Source organism: Callospermophilus lateralis, chromosome 3 (assembly GCF_048772815.1).
Source record: "Callospermophilus lateralis isolate mCalLat2 chromosome 3, mCalLat2.hap1, whole genome shotgun sequence".
Classification (NCBI taxonomy): domain Eukaryota; kingdom Metazoa; phylum Chordata; class Mammalia; order Rodentia; family Sciuridae; genus Callospermophilus; species Callospermophilus lateralis.
Window position 1 is genome coordinate 99,682,943 of NC_135307.1, and position 27,730 is coordinate 99,710,672.

Below are 27,730 nucleotides of genomic sequence, written 5' to 3' on the forward strand. Positions count from 1 at the left end.
ACTACCTATTAACATATAGGTTGTCTGATTTTTTTTAACCATTGTAAAAACATTATTTGTATTTGTGTATTTGTGCAAATTTTCAATATACAGGTTTATAGAAAGGAAATTGCTTTGTCAAAGGGGAGGAATGATTTAAAATTTAATAAACCACCATAATAATACATTTATGGAGGACTTTCTATATGTGATGTAATTTTTAAGTTCTTCACAGGTAACAATTCATTTAATTTTTATAGCAATTGAACAAGGCAATTACTTTCATTCCTATTTTACAGATGAGGAAATTGAAACAGAGATTAAGTAACTTTCCCAGTGTTATCCAGCTTATTGGCTGTGGCAGAGCCTGGGTTCAGACCCAAGCAGCATGATGGAGAGACTGAGCCCTCACTTTCTAGGCACACTGCTTCATGATTATGTTGTATCTCCAAAATTTGTTTTCCAGTTAATAATATTTTTGTACTAATTATCCCACCAACTTGGTGAATAATAGAGATTATTAAAATTTTAAGATAGTACTTTTTAACATTGAAATTATTTTAATCTCAGTGTAAATTCATGGCACAAGAAGATTTGGTCTGTACAAATAACATGGGAATACACAACAAAGCAGAACGTTAACAACAGGGGTGTGTGGGTAAGAACACAGTGGCTCTGGGTGGTAATGAACAATGCAGAGTGGAGGGACTGGGACAGCTGAAGAGAGCGCAACTGGGAGATAGGATAGTAATTTAACTAATGGAAGGCTTGTGGAAAGGGACATTAGTGGGCATAGTGAGAGGAAAAACTTAAAGATTGATTGGGAAATAACTTCTAAAGCCTAGAATTAGGGAATTTGTAATTTCCCCTCAAAGCAGCAGTAGCCCTTGATTTCCGGAAGGGTAGCTAGGTAGAATCTGTCTTTGGGAAGTTTAGTGCTGCTGCATTGCTGAAAGCAATGTGATATCTTCAAAGGTGACATAAATCTTTAGATTTGAGATGCTGACGGCTTAAACTAAGAATATAGAATGGCAAGGGAGAGAATCAACAAGCTAGGTTAAAAAAAATAATAGATAAATTTAGTTATTGGTTAGGATCAGCAAGTAAAAGCCGAATAAATTTCATGGTGTTTCAGTGAGTTGAGCTTGCAGAGTAGGAAGAATATTATGATTAAGGTTGGAAATGGAGACATTGAGAACTGGAGGAGTTTGGAGAACACAAATTAATTTTGAACTTAAGGTTAAAGCTGAAAGGAAAACATCAAGCAAATATACCATCAGACAATTAGAATGTAGTTTAGCTGAATTATTAGGATCAAGGCCAGAAACATAAAATTATATAAGAGAAAAAATGAGAGTTTACAAAGGAAAAGAAGGTAGAGAAAGAATAGAGAGCTAAGAACTAAAATTGGCAGGCATAATCTAACAAACGCTAAAGTATGAAAGGGAAGGCAATAAAGACAAAGGAGAAACTTGGAGAAGTTACTAGTAAAGGAAAGCTCGGGGGAAGGATTACAGGAAGGTGAGCAGCTACCTCAAGGCCAAGTGCAGAGCAAATACCAAGGAGCTCAAAGAAGGGGCGAGAGGGAGAAGGAGAGAGATTGGTTTAAAAGGGGATTGCTTGTGGATAAAAATTTCCAGTAGAATCATGCTCCAAGATGACAGAAGAGGAACAGAAGACTTAGGACCAAATGTAGATATGGACAATTGTTGAAAATTGATGAAATATGATAAATGATACCTAAATTCAGAAGGTTCATGTGTAGACTATTTGAGTTTTTAAAAGATCTAAATTAGTCTCTAGAGGAACTTGTAATCACTTGATCCAATTAATTCTGAAATAGTATATGAATATATTGTTACAAATATCTGAATTAAAAATCTTTTGTGCTTTAGCCAGCATTTAATTCTGGTCTTGACAAAGTTTCAAAATGCTTGAACTGCATTTATTTTATTTTTATTATAGAGGTAATACATGTATATTGGAAAATAGCCAATTCAGAAGAGTATAAAAAGGGAAAAGAATGCTCATGGAAATTTGTTTTTCTTGCAATTTCATCTTATATTTGGAATATTTTAGAAGGTTTATATACAATCACATAGCCCTTCATGTAACATTTTGACATAATGATTTCACATATTATTGACAAAAAACATTGTTTGCAGGTACCCTTGCCAGTCACATGGATATTTCATAATTTATTGATTTCTTATGTTCATAGTACTTAGGCTTCCCATTTTAAAATGAGCATTTAAATAATATGCATTGCTCTATATAGGGCAATTATATTTTTAATAGAATTTAAATCATATTTTTAATAGAATTTCATAAGTGGGACTAGGTTCTAAGGATCAGAAATTATATAATATCCAACTTGTTTATCACCTAACTAGTTGTTCCAGTTTCCCTTCCCAATAGTGGACTAAAGTATTAGATTTTTCACTAAACTCTAGCATTAGATGTAATTTATTTAAAATATTGGATAACATGATAGGCAAAACTAAGGCCTCTTATTTCAATGTACATAAATTTGATTACAAAACAAATTAGACCTAAACAATTTCCACATTTGTTAACTGGTTTACTTTTTGAGAATTATCTATAATTTGATATTGTCATGTTAGAGTTTATTTTCCAAGTGTATTCAGCTTTTTCATCCATTAATGGCAGTAGCCTTCTATCTTTAACAATCTGTTGCTAACCTTTTTCCAGTTCATGAATTAACTTTAAATTTTGTACAGAATGCCTACTGACATACAAGTTTAAAATGCATTTATGATTTCTTTGCTGTTAAAGTTTTTCCACATAAATATATCAAATGAAAATTCATCTGTTTGCATAGTTTTGTTTTTCAACTTAAATTATAGTAAATTAAAAGTTAATTTTTGGTATATATAGTAAGGATGTTAATTAATTTTTCTCTACAATAATAACCAGTTAGAATTCTGATCTTGGCTAGTTTAGTCTACTTAACCATTTACATTCCAAGATTATTTGTTTAGTAAAGTGTTTTAATATTAACATGTTCATTTTCTTTTCTTTTCTTTTTTTTTTTTTTTTTTTTTTTTTTTTGTTACAGGGATTAAACTCAGGGGCGCTTAACCACTGAGCAATATCCCCAGCTTTTTTTTTTTTTTTTTTGTATTTTATTTAGAGACAGGGTCTCACTGAGTTACTGAGGGCCTCGCTAATTTTCGAAGGCTGGCTTTGAACTCATGAACCTCCTACCTCAAGCCTTCCAAGCCACTGGGATTACAGGCATGTGCCATCACGCCCAGCATGTTCATTTCTTTTTAAAAATAATTTTGGCACTTTTAATAAGATATCTTTTTAATGTTCTTAGGTACTATTGTTAATGCATTTCCAAATGGACTTTTCCTTTTTATTATAAAGGAATTCTATTTAAATTTTTTAAACCAATACATAAAATTTCCCATATTACTGGGACACCATGAATTGTTTGATATATATTTATATTGTACAATGTTTAAATTATGTTAAATATTTATCTCATCAAACATTTGTCAGTTCTTTATGGTGAACACTGTCAACTTCCATCTTGTAGCTTTTTGAAATGTAGAGTCACCATTGTCTATTATCACCCTACTGTGCAGTAGCATACCAGAGCTGCTTGCTTCTATCTAATTGTAACTTAGTACCCATTGATCTGCATTTTCCCACTCCCAGAACCCCCACGTTCTTGTGTCTGGTAGCCACCATTTTACTCTCAACCGCTATGAGATCACCATTCTTGGATTCCATGAGTGAGATCATGTGGTATTTCCCTTTCTGTGGCTTATTTGATATATGACCTTAAGTTCATCTTTGTGGTCACAAATGACAGAACTTTATTCTTTTTTTTTTTGTGGCTGAATAGTACTCTATCATGTATATGTACCACATTTTCTTTATCCACCCATCCATCAATGGGTACATAGGTTATTTTCATTCCTTGACTATTATGAATAATGCTGCAGTGGATGTGGGAGAACCTCAGCATATGGATGTTATTTCCTTTAGACATATAATCAGTAGTAGGACTGCTGGATCATATGGCAGTTCTGTTTCAATCTTTAGAGGAGCCTCCATTTAGTTTTATGTCTATCCAAAATGAACATTCCAACCAATGTATGTGCAGGGGTTCCTTTTCAGCACATGCTCACCAGTAATTGCCAGTGTTTCAGCTGGGTTATTTTGGGGTTTGGTTGTTGGGTTTTTGGAGTTCCTTATATATTCTGGATATCAACTCCTTCTCAGATGTATAGTTTACAATTGTTTTGTTTTTCATTCTGTTGGTTGTCTCTTCACTTTCACTCTGATTTTGTTTGCTGCTCAGAAGCTGTATAGCTTGATATGATTCCATTTGTCTGTTTGCTCTTGATTTCTGTGCTTTGGGGGACTTATCCAAAATACCCTTACTTATTCCCATGTCCTAAAGCATTTTCCCTTATTCTAGTACTTTCATAATTTCAGGTCTTATATTTAATTCTTTAATCGTTTTAGTTAATGTTTATAACTGGTGACAGATAGGGACCTAGTGCATTATTCTGAAAATTTCCTAGCACTATTTATAGATTGTCCTTTCTCCAATGCATGTTATCAACTTTGTCAGAAGTCAACTTGCTGTAGATGTATAGGTTTACTTGTAAGAATTCTGTTCTGTTCCAATGCTCTGTGTGCATTTTTATGCTAATACAATGTTATTTTGAAAACTGCAGGCTTTGTTTTGTGTTTTGAAGCCAGGTAGTTTTAATGTCTTCTGCTTTGTTCTTTGGGTTCAATATGGCTTTGGCTGTTTGGGATTTTATGTGTCGTTCCATATACATTTTAGGATTTTTTCCTAGTTCTGCAAAGAATTTCTTCGGTTTTTGATGGGAATTGCATTGAATTTGTAAACCATTTGGGGCATTATGGATATTTTAACGATATTGACTTTACCAATCCATGCACACATGATGGTTCCATTTTTGTGTGTCCTCTTCAATTTCTTTCCTCAGTGTTTTATAATTTTCCTTGTAGAAATATTTCACATTAAATTAAGTACTAGGTATTTATATTTTGTAGCTATTTTAAATGGGATTGATTCATTGTTTGATTTCATATAATTTGCTGTTGTCATATAGCAATACCGAGTTTTGAATTCTGAAACTTTCCTGAATTTTTAGTTCTAATAGTTTTTGGTGGTGGTGTGATGGGGGCAGGGTTATGTATAGGATCATGTCACCTGCAAAGAGTGATTTGACTTCCAATTTGAACGGCCTTTATTTTTTCCCTTGCCTGATTACTCTAGCTAGGCCTTATAGAATTAATAAGTTAATAAAAGTTGAGTATACTTATTATTTTTCCAGATCTTAGAGAAAACCTTTCAACTTTTCCCTGTTTAAAATAATGCCAGCTGTTGACTTTTTTAAATAATCTTTATTATTTTGAGGTATGTTACATCTATAACTAATTTGTTCAACATTCTTATCATAAAGGGGTATTGAATTTATCAAATGCCAGTAGAGATGACCATATAGTTTTTGTCTTTTATTCTGTCGATGTGGTGTACCATGTTTATTGGTTTGCCTATGTTGACCCCTCCTTGAGTCCTTGGTATGAATATTACTTGATCATAGTCGGTAATTTCTACAATGTGTTGTTTGATTCAGTTTGTAGAAATTTTGCATTAATGTTCATTAAGGCTGTTGACCTGCAGTTTCTCGGGGGGGGGGGTGTTTATCGATTTTTTTTTTTTTCTTTTCTACCATGGGTAGTGCCTGCCATGTAGAAATGTATAGAAGAATTTCTCTGTTTGGGGGAATAGCTTCAGAAAAATTAATATTAGTTCTTCAAATGTTTGGTAGAACTCAGTAGTGAAACCATTTGGTCTTGGGCTTTCTTTGAATCAGTAATAAAAAGTCTTCCATCAATCTCATTGTTCATTATTCATCTATTTAGGTTTTCTATTTCTTTGTGATATAATCTTGGTAAAGTATATGTCTAGGAATTTGTACATTTCTTCTAGACAATCAAATTTATCATAATTCATAAGACAAGAGATAATTAGAAATTATTTCTTTAGTATCAGTTGCAATGTGTCCCTTTTTATTTCTGATTTTTTGAGTTGTCTCTATCGTTTTCATAGTTAGTCTAGCTGTCTATCTTTTCAAAGACCCAACTTATTTGTTAATATTTTGTATTTTTTAGACTCCTTTTATTTCTGCTTTGCTCTCTTATTTCTTTCTTCTAACTTGGGGTTTGGTTTGTTCTTTGTTATTTTCCTAGTTTCTTTAGATGCAATGATAGGTTTATTTGAAGTCATTCTACTTTTTTTTAAAATATGGACACCAATTGCTATAAATGTCTCTCATAATATTGCTTTTGCTGTATCCAGCAGGTTTTTGTATGTTGTGTCTCAATTTGTTTCAAGAATTTTTAAAATTTCCTTCTTGATTTCTTCCTTCATCCATTGGTTGTTAAAAAGTAAAGTATAAAAGTAAAGTGTTTAATTTTATTTGTATATATTCAATTTTTTTCTTGTTCTTGATATCCAGCTTCATAATATTATAAGAAATGACAGTTGGAATTATTGAAATTTAAATTTTACCAGATATTGGGAGACCCTGTCATTTATTCTGGATCATGTCCCATGTACTGATAAGAAAATGGGTACTTAGAAGTTGTTGAATGAAATGTTCTGTAGACATGTTGTATGCATTCAATCTTAGATGCAATTTAATTGTTTCTTTGTTGATTTATGGTTGAGTGATATATTGTTGAAAGTAGGGTGTTAAACTCTCCACATATTATTTTAGTAAAGTCTATTTTTCCCTTTAAATATATTAATATACTTTATATACTTGGGTACTCCAGTTTGTGTGCAAGTAAATTGTCATTTCCTCTTGCTGAATCATCCTTGTAACATTGTATAATCTTCCTTGTCTCTTTTTACTAGTTTTGATTTAAAGTCTAATTTATCTGATAAGAATGGTTTTTCCTGCTTTCATTCAGATTCTATTTGTGTGAAATGTCTTACTATATACCTTCTTTATCTTTGTGTATCCTTAGAAATAAAGTGAGCTTCTTTTCAGTAAGATGTAGATGGTTCCTCTTTTTAATCCATTCAGGGACTATTTTATAATTGGATTTAATTTATTTAATATAGTTATTGATAGATAAGGTTTTACTATAACCATTATGTAGCTTGTTTTATAATTTTATCCTAATTCCTTGCTCCTCCTACCCTGACTATCTTCCTTGGTGGCTGTGAATTCCTCTGATACTATGTTCTGATTCCTTATTCTTTTTGGTTTATCTATTACAGATTTTTGCTTTGGAGTTGCCATGAGGCTTACAAAAATATTTTGATTATAGCAAGCTATTTTGAAATGATAGAAACTTAACATAATTATAAAGAATACAAATAATAGAGCAAGAGAAAACCTACTTATGAGAAAACTCTCTAGTGGCATTCCATTCTTTTCCACAATTTGATTTTTGATACCCTGTTTTTACATCATTCTGATTTCTTTTAACATATTGATATATTTTAATAAAACATTCATATCTGCATTCATTTTATGCACCACACTTAGAATATTAGAACGTTCTGACTTTGTATTATTCTTAACAATGAATTGTATACCTCTATCTTTCTATATTTTCTTCTTATTAATTAATTTCTTTCAGTTTGAAGAACTTTCTTTTAGTACTTTTAGGACAAATATTGTGGAAATATAGTCTCTCAACTTTCATTTTTCTGGTAATGTCTTTATCCCTCATTGGTAAAGGATAGTCTTGCTGGCTATAGTTTTTTTGTTTGTTGGCTTTTCTTTTGGTACTAGAAAATCTCATGCCACTGATTTCTGTTGAGAAAGTCTAGGATCAGGCAAATTTGGACACCCTTATATGTTATATCCTTTCTCTACCAATTTTGAAAATCTTCTTTCACCTTTTAGAAGCTTGATTATAAGATGTCCTGGGGTAGATTTGGTGAATTAAATTTAACTGGTTACTTTTGACTTTGCCGTACCTGTTTAATCCTATGTTGTGAAGTTTTCTGTTATTTTTGAATGACTTTTCTACCCCTTTGACATTCTTAGTCCTAGAACCTCAATAACTCAAATAAGTACTCTTTTAATACTTTACCAAATCACCTATACACTTTCTTCATTCCTCTTCATTCTTTTAATTTTTTCCCCATCTGTGTATTTTCAAATAGCCCATCTTCAATATTATTTATTCTTTTTTCAGTTTGGCATCCTGCTATTGATACTTTCTATCACATTTTTAATTTTCCCAAACTGTATTTTTCAAGTAAAGAACTTGATCTTTTCCAGCTGTATTCACCTCTAAAGATTCTTGTAGCACATTAAACCCGTGTGCTTTAGGTTTACAATATGGCATATTCTTCTATGGGTGCTGGGTCTGCAAGCAGACAGTCTAGCACAGGGCTCTAAAACAAAGCCATGTACTAGCTTTCATGCCCTGCTCCCTCTCTGTCACCTAAGATGAAATGAGGGGTGGTAAAAGCTGTCAGCTGCCTAGCCTAACAGTTCCAGTGGCTCAGTCTGTGGGTATTGACCTGGCAGTACAGGTTGTGGAACACTGACCTCACGAATTTTCACGACAGGCTTGGTAGTGAGTTTCAAGTTCAGGGCCTGGATTTAATTGCATTTTTCTCCATGCTGGGTGGCTTGGAGTTGAGAGACCTCATAGAAGCATCTTTTATTTTTTTTCCTGTCTTTTCCAGTAGGTTTTATAATATAAAAGCAAACATGTTAGTCTCTCACCTGATTTATTTAGCTTTTGTGAAGGTGGTCTGTTGTGTTAATAGCTGTTCAACTTTATTTTCCTATGGAGAAATGATCACTAAAGGCTCTTGCTTTTAGTTACCATCTTGCTCTGTTTTCAAAATGTGGAGGTTCTGATGGAATTGCAGTAATCCCATAACTAAGTATGTGAACAAGTGACATCTTAAAGATATTTTCATCTTAACTTCAGAGATAAACATTGCTTGAATCAATTTTCACGGTTTTATCACATTTTTAATATATATAAATTCTCAAAGCAATATATATATATATAAATAATATATATATATATTATTTACATAGAAAGCAAAAGAAATTCTTTATAGAAACTGTTAGAAATCAGTGTTTAACATGTATTCATATTGTTATCCTATAGTTTAAAATGAGTGAACTAAAGCAATGTGTGTGTATGTATGTATGTGTGTGTGTGTGTGTGTGTATATATATATATATATACATATACATATATATAATCTTTGAGAATAATATAGATACCCAAAATTATTGAACCATGTTTCTCTTAAAATGAGAAACCTCGTTAAACTTTTCACTTGCTAGTTTTTTATATAAGTATATTGTTGCAAAATTCTGCAAAAGAATTGATACCAAATGTTGTTACTTGTAAGATTCATACTCCATTTTCTAAGTTTTAATCACTATTTTCACATACATTTGCATACTAGAGTATTATTTTACATAGTCTTATTTTCTCTATTTTAAAAAGAAATTTATAATGATTTACATGTGGGCATGATATTGGTTGCTATTTTAAATAGCCTTTATCATATTTAGATACTGTCCTCCAAATCTACATAATATAAACTTTCATCATGGGTTATCATTGGAACTTATCAAAATGTGAGAAAAATTCTGGTGATATTTATTAGGGCCGTATTTTAACCTTTTACTGTTATAATCCCTGCTTGATCAAAGGGTTCCATTTTATTTAGGATATTTGAAGTTTCATGAATTATTTACGAGGCTCCTTTGTGTTCTCTATGGCAGTTTTATCTCAAGGTTACAAACACACAAAATTAGTGAGATTCTTATCTTTACTGAAGAACCAAGAATTGAAAGATAAAAAAAAAAAAAAAAAACTTAGCAGGCAACAAAATTGTTTACATAGAAAAGCAAAAGAAATTCTTTATAGAAACTATTAGAAATCGGTGTTTAACATATATTCATATTGTTATCCTACATAGTTTAAAATGAGTGAACTAAAGCAATGTGTCTTTGAAACAGATGAAGTTCTAAACCAATTGAGCAAAATATAGCAAGCTGTAAAATAATACCATTTGTAAACATTTTAAAATCCAAAATTATGATATTTATGAATATATAATATGTGTGGTTTGAAAATACAAGTTCAAATATAATTTCTAAATCCATGATAACAGAATGAGACCAGGGAGGAGTATTCTTGGGTTCTTGATTGTATTCATAATCTTTTACCTCTTTTAATAGTTGCCAAAAGAGAGAAGTAAACAACAATAAAATTCCAGAATTATAAACTCAGTTTATTGTTTCTAGTTATTCTTTAAGACTTATCTTTTAAACATCGTTCCTAAGATTTATTTAAAATTTCATAACTTTGTATATTTGGCAAATAAATATTGAGCACAAACAATAAACTGGGCACTCCTCTTTCAGCTGCTCATTAAACATTTGTATCACAGCAAAGATCATTTCCCCACAGAGCTTGTGTTTTGGTGGGAGAGATAAACTAAAAGCAAATAGATATTGTAACATCAGAGAAGTGCTTGAAGAAAAATAAAATGGGGTTAAACCTCCATCCCAATTTTCTGGTGCTTCAGCTGTTCTAACAATAAAGTAGTTCCCTGGATGGACTTGCTGAAAGATGATTGTTAATTAATTGTCATATTGCTTTCTTCTTTTAAATCTTAATCAGACTTAATAATTTTCATATTTTTCTATTTCCTCTCACAAAACATCACATAGTGTCAATACCTCAGGTGGATTTTGGATCAATTTAGTATACCTCCTCTGTCATTTAAAACCTTTCTTTCCAGGATTTCTTTTTGTTCTTCTCTCATTATTGCTAGTGTCTTCTCATCCTATTTTGGATACCATATTGACTAGAGCTCAGCTAATACCCATAACCACAAACTTCCATAATTAAGAGATTTCCATGAGTATCTATGAACTGCTTCAAAACAAATTTTATACTCCCTCAGAATTTATTCAAAGGACTGTTTTAAAATATATATTTGAATACACAATTTTTTTCTGCAAATATAATAATATACTCCTGTGGCTATTATATTTCAAGAGAGAAATATATAGCTATGTATAATAGAAACTAGGCAAAGATCAATACTCAGAGAAAATATTCATGAGATTCATTATTAAAGCCAAAAGAACAAACCTTTCAAAGACACTTTTCTGTTAAAGAATTCACCCCTCCTTGGCACCTACCCTTCTGTTCAATCCACAGCTTAGCTCTATACAGTCCACTAGGTGAGAAATGTCTATCTGATAGCCCCCTGGAAGTTACAGTACAGTATATGCTCTCATTAAATGGTACCAATACCCACACCATCCATTTTTGCAACATGAAATCTTCAGTCTTAGGTTCTTTTGGTTGAAATATGTCTGAGTCATTTTCTCTGGAAATGTATAAAAATTTCCTGAGATCTTAAATCTTTGAAAATGACTTTGTTGCATTTACACATAAGAAAAACTGGCTGGATTTAAAATTCTCTTCCTTAACTCTGTAGGCATCACTCCATTTCCTTCTGAATTTTGTTTGTAAGGAAAATTGCAGGCCAGCTGGAATCCTCTCCATTTTCTTGGTATTTATTAAATTTTGATAGGACATTTTACCATTTGTCTTTGAAACCTAATCATTTCACCTACTTGTACATTGGTTTAGTTTGTACTTTATTAATTTTTCTGAAATCAATTTGATTTTTTGAAAAAATTGAAGATTTTCAATTCGAGAAATTTGCTTTGATTATGATTCCATTTTTTAATGCTGGCTTCTTCAGGAACGTCATTTCCAGAGAGATGCTGTTACCTTTTTCTTGTGTTTTAAATTTTTTCAGAAGCCTCTTATTTTTACATTTGTTCATCCTCAAATTAGAGTATCTATTCTGATAGATTTTTCAACACAGAAGCAGCCTGGATTGCCCTGCCTGCTTCTTAACTCTTTCTTACTAACAGAGTCTGACTCCACTCATCTGTACTAGTTTGCTCCCACTGCTGTACACTGACTTCAGTGACTGGCAAGAAGAAAAAATATATCCTGAAGCTCTCTTCCTTCTAGATGCAAGTCTCCTCTTGCCTATAAAGCCTGATGGGAATGCACACTGCCATGCCACGTGGACATAACCCTTCTTATCCCACTTCTCCCTGATCATGGTTTTTGCTAGTACTCATGATATATGAATGGTTTTTGGAAGAGAAACTGAGTCAGGCAAAATAGATAATACTAGATACATTAGAAATAGTCTTCAGATACTAGCAGGGTTGAAAATTTGGTTTTCAGAATTTTTTTCTTTTTCTTTTCTTTTTTCTTTTTGGTAACTGTCAAGTTTCCAATCATTGACCAAATCCACAAGTTACCTACTTCCTGAATCCTATTTTTTTGGCAGCCTCTCCCACTGTATGGATCTCAAAAGACCTTTTAAGAAGCAGCTAAGTCTGTGAAAAAAAAATCCTTAAACTAAAATGAGACCTGTCATTGAATTCTGCTTAGATGGGGGACTTGTTCAACATGCTTAACCTCAACTTCCTTATGTCTGAAACAAGAGATGGGATCAAGATGTCATTGCCAAGTTTCCCTTGGAAATGACATTCTAAAATAATGTATTTTCAATCCTAAAATATTTCAAGTCAGGAAAGATAAACTTTTCAAAGGAATTCTAAAATAATACCTAACAAGCATAGTGACTTACTTTAAGGATTTGACACTTAACTCAAGTCTTATTAACTACTGATTAATTTTTCAGCAATAAGCTTCCACATACTATAGCCAGGGAGACCCATTCATATTAAAGCATTGAAAAAGTATTTAAGGATAAAGCTTGGAGAGCTATGAAACAAATTCCAATGAGGCTGTTAATTCAAATATTTGGATGATTGCTATGGAGTTAAAGATATAAAACGGGGAGTTTAAAATGTGATAATTGCAAATGTCAGCTAAATGTCATAAAAATATCGTAAGATATCTAGACACTGTCTAAAGTAGTTTATTTTTGATTTCTTTATTAATTTCTGTCTATTAATTCAAGATTTTAAATTAAATAAAGGAAAATCCAGTAAGCTTTTTTTTTCTCCCTTGATGTGGAAAAAAAGCGAAGTTATTCAATAAAGATCATAACATAGTATACACAATATAAGTCATAGCTCCAAGATTAAATCTGTTTTGCTCTTTATTAACTTTAACAGGTAATAAACACCTGGACTGCAGTCTCACTGTCTGTAAAATGTGCTTAATACCATTTAATAACAAAGCAAGACCTTCTATTGAAAGCAGTTGGCACAGTGCCTGCTACATACAGGTGGTCAAATAGTGTAGCCATGGTTATCCCATGAATTCCTACAAATATATTTTAAGTATGGTAAAATGAAGACAAAGAGCAAAGAACAGAGAAGAATTAGTAGGAAAGCATAACAAAGGATAAAAGGAAATAAAGAGTGTAAGTCTCTTTCTGGCTTATTCACCTTCTACCATCTTTGATTTATAGAACTAATGACTTGTAGAATTAGACAGAGAATCACTCATACCCAGGGTCCTGGAGCTAAATCTGGAGAAGCTGTAGGGCAGAGCTTTCAGTGACTCTGATATCAGAATAGTCATCTTCTATGGTGCCCAGAAAATGTCCATGAGAACAGATTGAAACCTCTTTGTCAGAGGCTTATGCAATGTGGTTAACCTATAGAGGTCATTTGAGAAACTATGATATTTTAAAACATGCTGATTGAGGACTTGGAGATAATTATCAAATGTATTATATGGGTAATTATTATAAAGTATTTACTGGATCAATTACCTAGCAAAGTATACTAAAATTATGGTAGGTGAAAAACTCACTGTATTAAGGAGCTTATTCTATGCTGTTATCAAAATCTGATAGTAATCAAGACCTCTTTATCATCAAAAGATGCCCTTCTGAATGGACTTCAAATAAGCAGACAATTGGTTCCTTCAGCTTCCTGCCCTTTGCCAATGTTGACTCACATAAGCACTGCTCATTCTTGAAATACTCATGATCCAGTAATGTTGTGACAAAGGACACATTCTAGATACCCATATGGTGATTTCAGACATAGCTAGTCTAATTTTTATCGGCTTAAATAGAAAAGATTATAACAAGCATAGCTTCCAAGTTTTTACTGTATTCATTAAATTGTTAAATACATGAATAAAGAGCACCATAGATTTTCATATTCAGTAATTTGAGAAATATTAATCTTACATATTATTTTTATTCTAGCAAATAACTGTGTATATACTTCAAATTTCCTTTTGTCCCATTTCATTTTTATCCCAGGATGGTTGACACATTGCAACATACACACATGCTGGATAATCATACTTCTCCAGATGGGAGGTAAAATGTATTGCATAGTCTAGCACACGTTGCTCATGTCTTACTGATTTAAACTTATAAAGTTTTAGCATCTGCAAAAGGATTACATGAACCCACTAAAATAAATGTACACATGTCAGTTTGCATAGTAATGGAGGACTGTAAAAAAAAAACTGCAGATGAAACAGCACCGCAATATTAATAAAGTAAAAGGAAAAATTATGATTCTATCATGACCTTTAAAAACATCTTGTCAGAAACAAACACCAAATTTCTGTTATAAGTATAGAGGGAAATTGAAATGTAGTAAAATTAATACACAGTATACTATAAATCATTAGAAACGTTAGGAATTAAAGTGTTTTAATTTTACCAAGAGTATTTTGAATGACACTTTTTTTCTTATTGTATAAGGAACAAGCAACTTCTCTGTGCCTTGGTCGGTTGTCATATTACTTCCTAAGTTTGGCATAGTTACCAACTTTCTATCCTTTCTGCTTTTGGTGTTCTCTTTAGGTTTCTTGTTTTTGTGGTGCTGGAGATCAAACTCGGGGCTTGGTGTATACTGAGCAAGTGCTCTACCACTGAGCTATGTCCTCATCTGTAACACATTCTCCAAGAGGCCTTTTAGTTTTAAAATTCTTTTTAGTTATACATGACAGTAGAATGTATTTTGACATATCATATACATATACATAGAGTATAATTTCCCATTTTTGTGGTTATACATGGTGGAGTTATACTAGTTATGTATTCATATATGAACATAGAACGAATCGGATATAACTTTCCTATCTTTCCCATCCCCGCCTGCCACTACCACTTTTGCCATGTCCAATCCAGGGAACCTCTCCTTCTCCCTCCCCACAGCCTATTGAGTCACCATCCACAAATCAGAACATTCTGCCTTTGGTATTTTGGGATTGGCTTATTTCACTGAGCATGATAGTTCTGAAAGGACTTTTAATGTAAGGATTTTCTATGACATCATATCTATTAGAATATCTTCATCTTGTCCCCATTTATGTCAGTGGACTCAATTTCACTAAGTTTAGCTGCTTATCTAGACACTCTGCAAGGGTAACAGAGTCAAGTAATGTTTCAGGGTCAGTAATTTCTTCTGTTAACTATTGATATTCTATGCAAGTTGCATCCTGACATCATTAATCTTTATTTCTTTGTGGCACTTTGATCTTTTCTAGTCATTTCCCTCTTGCACTTATCCATGTTTGTAAAATATATGGGTTTATTTTTTTATTCTTATTTTTCTTAGTTGTTGATGGACCTTTATTTTATTTATTTGTATGTGGTGCTGAGAATCGAACCCAGTGCCTCATGCATGCTGGGCAAGCGCGTTACCACTGAGCCACAACCACAGTCCCAATATATGGGTTTATAACTGGGAAATAAAGTGTCAATACAACTACACATCTTGTCTGTATAAACTGCATAGATGTACAGAGACTAATCACTGTGATTGGTCACTGAAAATGCTCTCCTGTGATTTACATAGTAATTTTTAGACCAAAGAACCAGGCTATGAAGTTTGTACCTTATTAATATATTTTGATAACTGAAACTTAAAGTTTTTGTTGGAAGATATTTTAAAATGTAAGAGCTGAAGTTAAGGCATATAGAGAGACCTTGTAAAGTGAAGATTTATTCATATTAAATTAGCAAATATTTAATTGGCCACTTAATATATACTAATAGGATACAGAGTTAATTGTCTTAGAAGAAATACGGATTATTACAGTGCTCTCTCCCCTTCTTCATGGGGGATGCATTCAACTCCTTCTGGTGAATGTCTGAATCTGGACAGCATTGAATCCTATGTATACCATATCTTCCTACACATATCTATGATTAAGCTTAATTTTTAAATTAGGCACAGTAAGGTATTAATAATAATTCAAAATAGAATAGCTGTTGTTATAGCATGGTATACTCATTATTTAAACCTTATGAACTGTTTTTTTTTCTGGAATTGTGGATCTAATATTTTTTGGATCACTGTAGACCACAGATGACTGAAACTGCAAAGTGAACCCATGGATAAGGGAACTCACTGGAGCTTGTAATAGAAGTTTCCTGATGCTAGAGTACATGGCTAGGGAGGAAAATGTGCACAATCAACTACAACACTGGACATAAGATGGGTGCTAGAGAGAGGCCATGAAAGCACCAACACATAGTTCTAAAATGCAGTTCTAAACAGCATGATCCTTAACATTAAGAACGATGACCCATTAACTGGTTGACTTACTCATAACTGTCATAAAACTCTCAGACCTAATTCCACTCTTCAGGTAGTGGAAGCAGCCATTTATCATCACTATATTTCTTTTAACTAAGCAGTAAATTTCACATTTTTGTTTTGGAAAAAGAACTGTGTATTTTGGAAGTCTAGTAAGTGTTTCCACCCAGGAAGTTTCAGAAGTGTTCAGGTACTGCTGAGTACTGAGGCATTTACCAGCCCAGTCCCCATTGCAGCTCTCTGTATCTCTTCAGAGAAAAGCATACAGCATACATAGAATTTACAAGTAAAAAGCTACAAAGGAGCAAATTGGGGAAAACTTAACATTCTCTGTATTTAAAGGCTACACTTTAAAAGGGTTTTGTCACATTTTTTCCTCCAGGTCTGGGGATCGACCCCAGGGCCTTATGTGTACTGGCAGACTTTACCACTGAGCTATATCCCTAGGCCTTTAGGCACATTTATTTAGCTGTTCATTGTTTCATTTTTTGTGATTTTTTTAACTAAAATATTTTGATTAAATCTATAAAAGGGGTTCAGAGTGATATTTCCATACATTTTTACAGAGTATACTTATCAACTTCAACCACCCTACTTTCCCTCCACATGCCCTTCACAATCTCTGTTCTGTTTGGAGGTAGAATCCTTTGGGATTGCCCATATGAGAGAACATGTGGCAATTGTCTTTCTGTATCTGGTTATTTCATTTAAAATAATGTCCTTTAGCTCCATCCATTTTGCTGCAAGTGACAGGTTTTACTTTTTCTTATGGCTGAATAAAACTCCATTTTGTATGTATACCACATTTTCTTTATCCATTCATCTGTTGATACACACCTAGGCTGATTTCACACATTAGCTATTGTGAAATGTGCTGCAATAAGTATGGGCATGCAGGTGGCCAATTTGTATAATGATTTTATTTCCTTTGGATATCTACCCAGAACTGGGATAGTTGGATCATATGGTAGATGTGTATTTAGTTTTTTGAAGATCCTCCCAATTTTCTTCATAATTGCTACACTGATTTACATTCCCTATAACAGAGAATAAGAGTTACTTTTTCTCCTCCTCACCAGCCCTTTTTTTTTTAATTTTTGATAATAGCCATCCTGACTGGGGTCAGATGGTAATCATTATAGTCTTGATTTTCATTTTTTATATAACATCTTGCTCCCATCTCTATCTCCATTGATCTACCTTTCTGTCTTCCTCTACTCCCCAGTCCCTGGAAAGCACCATTCTCAATTTGTAAGAGATCAATATTATAAAATTTCACATGAGTGAAGTCATGCAGCACTTGTCTTTCTATGCCTGGCTTATTTCACCCAACATAATGATCTCTCAATTCCATCCATGTTGCAAATTGCAGGATCTCATTTTTTATGGCTGAATGGTATTCCATGGTGTATATGTGCACTATATGTGCACTTTCTGTTCACTCAGCTGCTGAACACTTAGGTTGTCTCTATTTCCTGGCTATTGTGAATAGTGCTGCAGTGAACACGGTTGTTCTGATGTCTTTTGGATGGATTAATTTCATTTCCTTTGGATATATGGCCAATAATGGGATTGCTAGATTGTATTGTAGCTCTATTTTTAATTTTTTAAGTAAACTCCATACTGTTTTTCATAATGACTCCCAATTTATATTTCTACCAAGTGCATAAAGGTTCCCTTCAAGTCATCATCAGTACTTGTTATCTGTCTTTTTGATAAGTCACAAGCTGTATGCATTTTCTGTTTGAAGGAATTTTCTTGCTATCCCTGGATTCAACAATAGTTTCAAACAAATATTGAGAAAATACATTTGACTGGATTGATGTTTTGTGATGGTGGTGAGGAGGAGCTTTTCCCATTTGGAGGTCCTTGAAAATCTGACATCTTTATTGTACTCAACTAAGGAAATTTTACAGATAAAAGAATTAAAGTCATTGAGGGAAAACTCTAGGCCCTTCAAAGATATAATATTATAGTTTATGTAAAACCCCCATGAATATTAGTTATCTAATTTTCACATGGCATCATTCATGAATCTTTAAGGGATTAAAGCATTAAACACATTCCATTTATTGGGCAGTTATTATGGGCATATAATCCACATTTTAAAAAAAATTATCTTTTATCCTTATAATAATGCTTCTATATATGTGGTTTTCTCACCATTGAAAAATAAGAAAATGAAAGTCCACAGAGTTTTAATTAACTGTTAATGAGCAACAGAAAACATATTCAGGGCAGTCTTGTTCCATTGCCACAAGTCTTTGTACCATGTTACATAGTATGAGGCAATCAAGAATGTAATTAAAGATTTAGAATGTAAAAATGAAAGAATTTAATAATCCAGCTATTTGGACAGGGCTTCATAGAATATGGAAAATGTTCCAAACTTGCAGTTTAAAAAAAAATAGTAGGTTTTGAAGAATGAGTTCAATGATAGCAGCAGGTACCAGCAGTGTGGATGGAATAAAAGGCATCCTAGTCAAAGGTTGGATTTTAAGGTTTGATCCTCAGTATGGTGAGATGCAACTGTGAAGCTCTGCAGAAGAGAATGGAGTGAAAAGAAAAGATCCATCTTTTATACAGGTGAGAGGATTTCTTAAAATCCCTGACTATAATCTCATGACTAGAAACTAAATTTTCATCAGCTCTAGGATGAGTTCAACTTTCTAGCATTTCCACTTGTCACTCCTGCATCTAAGCTCCATCCATACTAAATTCTTTGCAGTTTCTAGGACATACCTTTCTGCTTTATGCATCTACATTTGTTTATATGCTATTTCTTCTGCTCCTTTTGTCTATAAGATGAATTCCAATTCAACCTTCAAAACCCTCCTTAGGCATGTCCCCCGCTGTGGCAAAGCAGTGAATGTTCATATTTTAAGCCCTCCCTACTCCACCAAATATTAGCTCGTTGATCCTCAAAACACAAGACTATTGAGGAAATGCTAAAAGCATTTCTGTTTGGAGTTAATGTCCTGATAGGAGCAAATCAATGATATTAACTCCTGTCCCAACAGGAATCAAATGGCACACCCCAATTGGAAGAGAATTTAATAAAGGAACCAGGTACAAAGGCAGGATATTAGACAGCCCAAAGGAAAAGTAGACTAACCTCCCTATGACAAAAGTAAAAGGGGAAGAGAAGAAGTTACCAGGGTCAGAAAAGAAGACTGTCACCTAACAGCTGCTTGAGGAAAATTTGTTTGCAGGATTCAGCCAGCAAAAGGGGACTCCCACAGGACACAGACTACACATCTGGCCAAAAAACTGGATGCTAGAATAGAGGGCATCACTGATTGTTCATACAGATTAGTCTGAGGGCAGAGAGCAGGATGCATAAGGTAGAAAACAAATGTGGAGAGCCTAGTGGAGGATAACAAACCTGCCCCCTTTTAACAATATCCTGCATTAAAACCATAGAAGTACAAGCCAATAAAATCAGCCAAAGCAAGCAAGACCATCTAATTGTTTTTTATTATACCCACATACCCTTAAGGACTAAGTGAAAATCTTTCATTAAAAAACTCAGTTTCTCGAATAAAAAAAAATTAAGGTAGAAAATTATTAACTTTGTTATTATGTTATAAAGAAAACTAGTCCATTTAAAATGGGATAAAATACCTAGGACTAGATTTTTTTAAAGCATGATAGGTACATTAAGAAATGTTTTCAATGTACACATACACAAGCAAAAAGACTTGAATAATGGGAAGATACACTTATTGTGTTCTTGAATAGGAAGACTCCATTTCCTAAGGATATCATCAATCCAGCAATGTGAAACTATTCCAAAGATTACTATCAATTTTCTCTCAGGAACCCTGTTTTTTACAGAGTAGACACCCTCCTTACTAATATCATAGTTGGGATTCCTACTGTTTTTGGTGATACTAGAAAATTTGAGTGTTATCAGTTTCTTCCACCTTCACACCTGAGCTTTCCTCATCTGTCCTAAATGCAAGCTAAAACAGTGCCTCTAGGAGAAGAGGAGTAAAGTGTGATCTTCTCTATACCTTTCCTCCTCCTCCGGGCGGTCTCCCTGGTGTTGGGAAGGAAGGAAAAGGAAGACAACAGAAAATGGTATTTGAACTTTGATGGCAAACTTTAGTGGCCAAAGGTTGTTATCCATTTGGCTTAGGTCATTGACTTTGGGAAAGAAGATGTCCCTAGAGCAGCTGGTGTGAGACTCGGTTCCAAATAGTTCCTGTAGGTTTTGATGGGCTCTCACAAGGCTGGACACTCGGCTACTTATGCCTTCTCAGCCTCTTGTAATGTCAGTACACCACAGTCCTCTGAGGTACTTGCCTCTGCTCCACCCAGCCTGGCCATCCCTGACAAGAACAGAGCCCACAATTGCCTTTTCCCTCTCTCATGTCCAGATCTAGCACATCAAGCCATCCCCCATACTTGGGAATTAAGGACTTCAGATGGTAGTCTGGACACACTCAATGTGGTGTTTTTTTCGTTGTTTTTTTTTTTTTAACCCATTTGACTCTACTCAAGTCAAATATCTAGGTAGACAACCAGTCCTGTAACAAAATGACTATCTGGCCTGCACTTTCAGTTTTCTCCCCTTCAGGAATAGGGAACATTTCACCTTTTTTCCCCACCTTCCAGCAGAGAATAGCCAGCCCCTTTACTTATGCCCAGAATGACCACTTTATAATTTCAATCTATTATCAAATGCCTATAATGGGTAAAGGAGGCCCTAGAAGTGAACAGGCTCTTCCACAGGTTTCTGGCCCAAATCCTGATGATTTTCTGAAATTAAAGACTTTCAGAATATTTGTTTTCAGATTTAGGAATTAACCATTTTGTGAGAATATTTTCTATGAAAACAAGATTCTTGTTAATCTCACACATTGCAAATAAGAATGTAAAGGGCTACAAAGTAAAATTTTGTAACTTTGACAAATATATTCCACTCTTAGTATACTATGAATAATCTTGTATAAGTGAAAGATAATAATTCATGAAAAATGGTTAACTTGTAATATATTCATGTTTTAATATTAAATATTTGCAAACTTCTTTGATTTATTCTCAAGCATGTATATCCATTGAACATTTACTTTGTAGTTAGTGCTGTGACATTCTCGGTCCTAGAAAAGAATATGGCAACTTTAATACTGAATAGAATGACCATCATAAATTGTTTTAGGTGAAAAGATAAAAGGTAAGATTAATAATTACTGCATGTGCCTTGATTCATGGGGAAAAAAATGTGTATATTCAAGGCTGGTGATCTACTTTTTCTAATGAGAAAACTAAGACTGAAGAATGTAGTAAATTATATAGGATCACAGAACCAGTAGTGACATAACTATGACTTGAATTCAAGTTTTATTTGACTCTGAATCACAAGTACTTTCCAATACAACATGTTTAACTCTGAATTAATCTTCACCAGCATAGAGTTGACTATTCTTATTTATGCCATATATACACATTGCAAATGTATCTATCATACATTTACCCTATTCCAATAACACTTTTGTATTTGGTCTTCCTGGACTACTGTGAGCTTCATGAAAGCAAGTGCTCTCCACTACTCTGTCAAATCACAGAAAATTTTTTAAAAGAATGAAAGCAATGATGCATCCTTGTATATATGCAGTGACTACAACTTTATTAAGGTTCAGAGTAAGTCAACTGCAAGTTCATGTAACAGAAATAATGTCTTATAACTTTTGTAGACCCTATGAAATTTTAGCTGAACAGGCTAAGTATAATTATACCCAAACCTGTATAGAAAACAATTTTTATGATCTACTAATGGAAAGAACCATTTACTTCCAATAATGTATTGTAACTCATGCACAGAACATAGATGTTTATTAAGTACTCTAAAATTCCAGGCCAGTTAACTTCTGCTTACTCGCAGGTCGCTCCTCCAAAGATGCAGTGGGTCAGATATCTGTTCACGTGGATGTCACTGCAACCCCAGGAACTGGAGAGCATAAGGTCACTGTAAAAGGTATGGTTCATGTTCAGATAAATTAAACGACCATAGCAATAACATGAAAATGTAATTTTTCTCATATCTACTTTTAAAAATATAGGTCATGCTCAATTTCTTCAGAAAACCAAAACAATTATTTAAAACATCTGAATGGTTTAAATACACAGGTATCTAAATTTCCAAACTAGGTACAGTCCATGGTTAGTATTATGATTTTAATTAGAAATTAGTACGATGGTTGGCTTCATAACTTCTCAAAGCTAAATGTTAAGTCTACTATGTGAACAGTAAGAACCTATTTTTTTCTGTGATTTTCAACAATTTTTTGAACTAATATGGCTCAATCTATTAGTTTTACATTGTAAAAGCAGTCTCAATGCAAGAATAATTTAAAAGGTGAAATTTGAGTTAGAGTTTTACTCAATATACTCATGATCGAAACCATGGTATCCTGATATATTTTAAATTTGTTTTACATAATGTATCTTATAGACTGTAGCTATGTTTCTTTTAGAATATAATAGATAACTGGTAAGAATACAGATAAAGGGGCATGCATATAAAGTGTCTTTTGATTAGCAATTCCAAGACATTTTCCTAATGATATTATCAAACCATAAGCAAAAGTTTACAAATAAGAACATTCATTTGAAATTGTTTGCCTGAAATTAGGAAACACCTAAGTGTTTAAAGTGACTGGTTAAGTATAGTTGGTATATCCATACAGTGGAATATATTTGCACTTGAAAAATAATGAAGTAAATGTTCATGATTCACTTTTAAAAATAAAACTAATGTTTTTGTACTTAATATTTTAGTGTGCATATTTTCAACATTTGTCAGTCTCTGAGAATTAAAATTGGAGTTTCATATATAGGAAATACATTTTATACATAATTCATGATGAACATATCTTAATTTTGATGTGAAAAACACCATGGTCTTACTAATGACAAGTCAGCATTCCTTGTTATGTAACAGAAGCCACATCAGTTGTACCTAATTTTTCACCATGCCAGTGCCACACAGCTTAGAAATTCCTGTCAGGAGTGCATTTTGGGGAGTAAATTGTTTTTTCTTCAAGGTCACTTCCTTGTTAATGGGATTAGGACACTATCAAATGAAACCACTTTTTTTAGAATAAAAATTCAGCATAATAACCACATGGAGGAAGCTAAGTTTCCACACATTTATTTGCTAACATAATCCCTTCCCTTTTCCTTTTTGGATTTTAGTGATTGCTATTAATGACCTAAACTGGCAGACCTCAACAATGTTCCGCCCCTTTGTGGAAGTTTGCCTACTGGGTCCCAACCTTGGAGACAAGAAAAGAAAACAAGGCACAAAGACAAAAAGCAACACATGGTCACCAAAGTACAATGAAACATTTCAGTTGTAAGTCATAAACCTTATTTATTCAACCAGCCAATGGCTATTCTAAAGTAAAGCCTCTGGGTGTAAGTATTCTGTAGGTTGCAATGAAGAAAGCCCATTCTAGTTCCCTTTGTTTAGTGACTGTGTATCAGGCAATGTGTAGTTATGGGATACATGACAAAGACCTTCTGTTACATGTAAGCTATGGATAAAAAAAACATGATATTTTTGTTTGTGATTTTTGTCATAGGGTAGTAAATACTATGCAGAGAACTTCGCAATAAGTACTATGGCTAGTTGCTAGTCAGGAAAGCTTCACTGAATCCTGAAATAACAGTCCCATAGGGAAGAGAGTCCAGAGTGTTTCAGGCCAAGGGAAAGAACTGATGCAAGGAGTCTAAAACAGAAGCAAGCATGGCATATTTAACAGGGTAGAGTGGCTCAGAGTGAGATGAGTTTAGAGAGGTATTGAGGGTGCAGGTATCTCTCCCTGAGAAGACCCTTTGGAGGGTTTTCAGATGAAGGGATGAATATTGAGTTGTATCTTTAAATGATTATTCTGTTGTGTAAAGGAACGATTACAAGGAACTAAGAACAGGTAAAGATAAATAAGGTTATTGTGATTATTATAATGTTATCCCAGCAAGCAATAATATTGACTAATTCATGGTAGTAAAAAAAATGGAAAGAAAAGTTCTAGATACATCTTGGAATTATATTCTTGCATGAACTGGAGGTAGAAAGACAGGTCATAGTCCTGAGGACATTAGTAACACTGGGAAAGTAAAAGCTCCATGTGTCATCAGCTGGGAGCAGCAACTTTCCATGGACAGAAATAGCTCTCAAGGCAGCCTCAGATCCAAGAAACCAAGCAACTAAAGACTCTGACTTCAATGTTTCTGAACCCTTCTGGGGCTTCATTTTGTCCAAAAGCAATTTTTTCTTGTTCAAGCCAGAACAAGAAAGAACACTATCACTGCAATAGAATGCTGACCTGTAGGACTACAAAGTGAAAAGAGAAGGGTGGAAAATGGATCCAGGTGGGACTAAGATACTTGACACTGATGAAAACAAGAACCACCCTAGGTTTTTGGCATGAGAACCTGGGGAAATTGTAATTTATTGAAATGGAAAAATAGGGAAAGGACATGACATCAAGGATTTTGTTTTGGAGATGCCAAATCCTCAGTTGGGTATAATTTTAGAACTGTCTTTCTATAGATCTTATGCAATTCCATAAATCTAAATGAGCTAACCTAGAGATAGAGAAGGAGATCCAGGACAAAAACCTTAGAAATTTTCCATATACCCAAATAGTTCCTTACTGATCTGGTTGGTTCTCTTGGTTTTTCATGCACCTTTAAGAATTCTGTCCTCTGAATATCTCACTTTCTTACTATTCTACAATATGTATCAAGAGTCTAATAGATTAATCACAATAATTCCTAGTAATAAACCAGCTAATAGAATTCCACCTGTCTGCTCTTCCAAGTGACACAAGTTTTCTAAAGTATCAAAAATCACTTGCATTGTGTGAAGGTCTACATATCAACACTGAATTACCACAACCACTATTCTTGGAAAGGCAGAATTTTAATGTACACAAAGATATGACTGCTATCAGATTTTGCTCTCCTGTTCTTACCCTATCAAGCCACCAATTTCTTTTGCAATCAGATTCTCTAAAACAAGTGCACAGTTTAGTTATCAATGTAACCTGGTGACAAAATTTGACTCTGAAAAATGTCTCATCAGAAAAATATCACCTGGAAAAAGAATATTGGAAGCTGGTACTGCCGACAGATAGATGTGCATTCATTAAAAAGTCAAGAACATCTGTGAGTGAATTAAAATAATGAGTGGAAGAAGACTATTCCCAGAATATCACCACTCAACCTTCTTCAAAATATGCAGTTCTACACTGACAGGTTGTCGTAGGCTGTTGCTAGTAGAGGCCACCCTCAGCTACACACTTGACAGGCCTAACTGTAGGAAGGAATTGGCATTGAAGCACCAGACTCTGCTGGAACTGATGTACGCTGGAGATTTGTATCTAATGTAGCATCATTATTCCCCTGAGTAAAGGCTCTTAGATATAATAGCTTTTCCAGGAGCCTTGGGTAAAGAAAAGATGATAGTTGCTGATGTTGAATTAGCATAAAGATTCCTCAAAGAGTACCCCTCAAACCTAGCTCCCCAAACCCTTAGCAACTCTATCCTAGCCACAGTCTTTATCGATGAGGATATGTGAAATCCTGATTTTAATAATTAAACAACACAGTATTTTACTTCTCATTTTGATCACTATGCTTAACATTAAGGCAGTAAAGCGTATTTTTTTTCTATCTAGGGAAAGCAAAAGTAAGTTAGGTTACTGTCATAAATTTTAATGGAAAATCTTAAGTAACATTTAAAGGGTCGTGGTTAAAATGCATTGCTTCTCTATTTGCCATAATAACCCTTTTAAGCAAGGTACACAATGTTAGTATTTTAGAAGAACTATAAGTAAAGTCTGCTCAATTTGTATTTCTAATTCACACAGCGTTCTAGGTAATGAAAACCGTCCAGGGGCTTATGAACTTCACCTGTCAGTTAAGGATTATTGCTTTGCCCGAGAAGATCGAATTATTGGAATGACAGTAATTCAACTACAGAACATAGCTGAAAAAGGAAGCTATGGGGCTTGGTATCCTCTTTTGAAAAATGTCTCCATGGATGAAACTGGTTTGACTATCCTCAGAATACTCTCTCAGAGGACCAGCGATGATGTTGCTAAAGAATTTGTAAGACTTAAATCTGAAACAAGATCTACTGAAGAGAGTGCTTGAAACAAATACTGAAATATCTTTGAGAATCCATAAACTCTCATTGTTTGACTACTGCATGCATGTGCAAATACATGGGAATGTTTATTTCACTACATTTCACTGTTTGCCAGTACTCAAGTACAATGTCTACAAGGTATGTGCAAAACCTGCTGAACTTTTATACCAATTCTGGTCTTTGGGAAATCAATGTTCCATGAAGTGCCAAAATTATGATGTAAAGTGAAATATCAAGATTCTCTTTAAATGTTTATTTCATCTCATTACCAATTTCTTAGCCATGAAAAGTTTTTTTTTTAAGTTTGTCCATTAGTTATCTTTGTTACATTAGTTTATATGGCACCATCAGAAATCATTTGTCACTCAACTTCTGTTTTAGCCTTACCTCATTCATCTGAGTAAATACCCTTTTCTACCATAACTAGAAATGCAGTGACTTCTAGAAAGTATTTGTAATTTTATAGTTGCAGATATATTGTGATGATTTTTGCATACAAATTAAAATAGAAAAGGTGGGAAATATTTTATGCTGACCAGTTTCCAACCTTTCTGAAATATCACTGTGAAGAAATGCTATTAAAGCAAACTTACACAAAGCAATGCTAAATAGTTTGTTAACGTTTGATATATTGACAAATCTATGTTCTTTAAAACTGCCAAGGTCACATCACATTTGTTTAAAAAAAAAGGTAAGTTGATGCATTTGCCACATAGCATTATGTCTCAGCTTTACCATAATTATTCTTTGGAAAGTCATAGGCTTAATGGTTTAGAAATGGTATGGAATAACTGTTCTGTTAGTAATTTCTCTCTGACAGTTATGACTATAATCAGTTAAATGTTTCTTTTGTTAAAAAAAAAAACTGATTTATACTGAATGCAGCATTATTATATATTGCTCTGGAACCAAAATTCATGTATTCATATATTTAGTGAAAGGACAAAATGCAAAATTGTAAGCAATTTCTTCAGTTTGTTAT

At 33.5% G+C, this 27,730-nt stretch overlaps 1 protein-coding gene across 2 annotated transcripts in view; it reads left to right on the forward strand.

Annotated features, from left to right (window-relative positions):
• Window positions 1-26,753, forward strand: part of Unc13c (unc-13 homolog C) — a 539,205-nt gene extending 512,452 nt beyond the window's left edge. For both annotated transcript variants that reach the window (XM_076848586.2, XM_076848585.2), the window contains 3 exons: window positions 22,474-22,566; window positions 23,787-23,946; window positions 26,468-26,753. In XM_076848586.2, coding sequence (XP_076704701.2) covers window positions 22,474-22,566; window positions 23,787-23,946; window positions 26,468-26,753 — 539 coding nt within the window. The remainder of the gene's footprint in view (window positions 1-22,473; window positions 22,567-23,786; window positions 23,947-26,467) is intronic.
• Window positions 26,754-27,730: the final 977 nt, after the last annotated feature.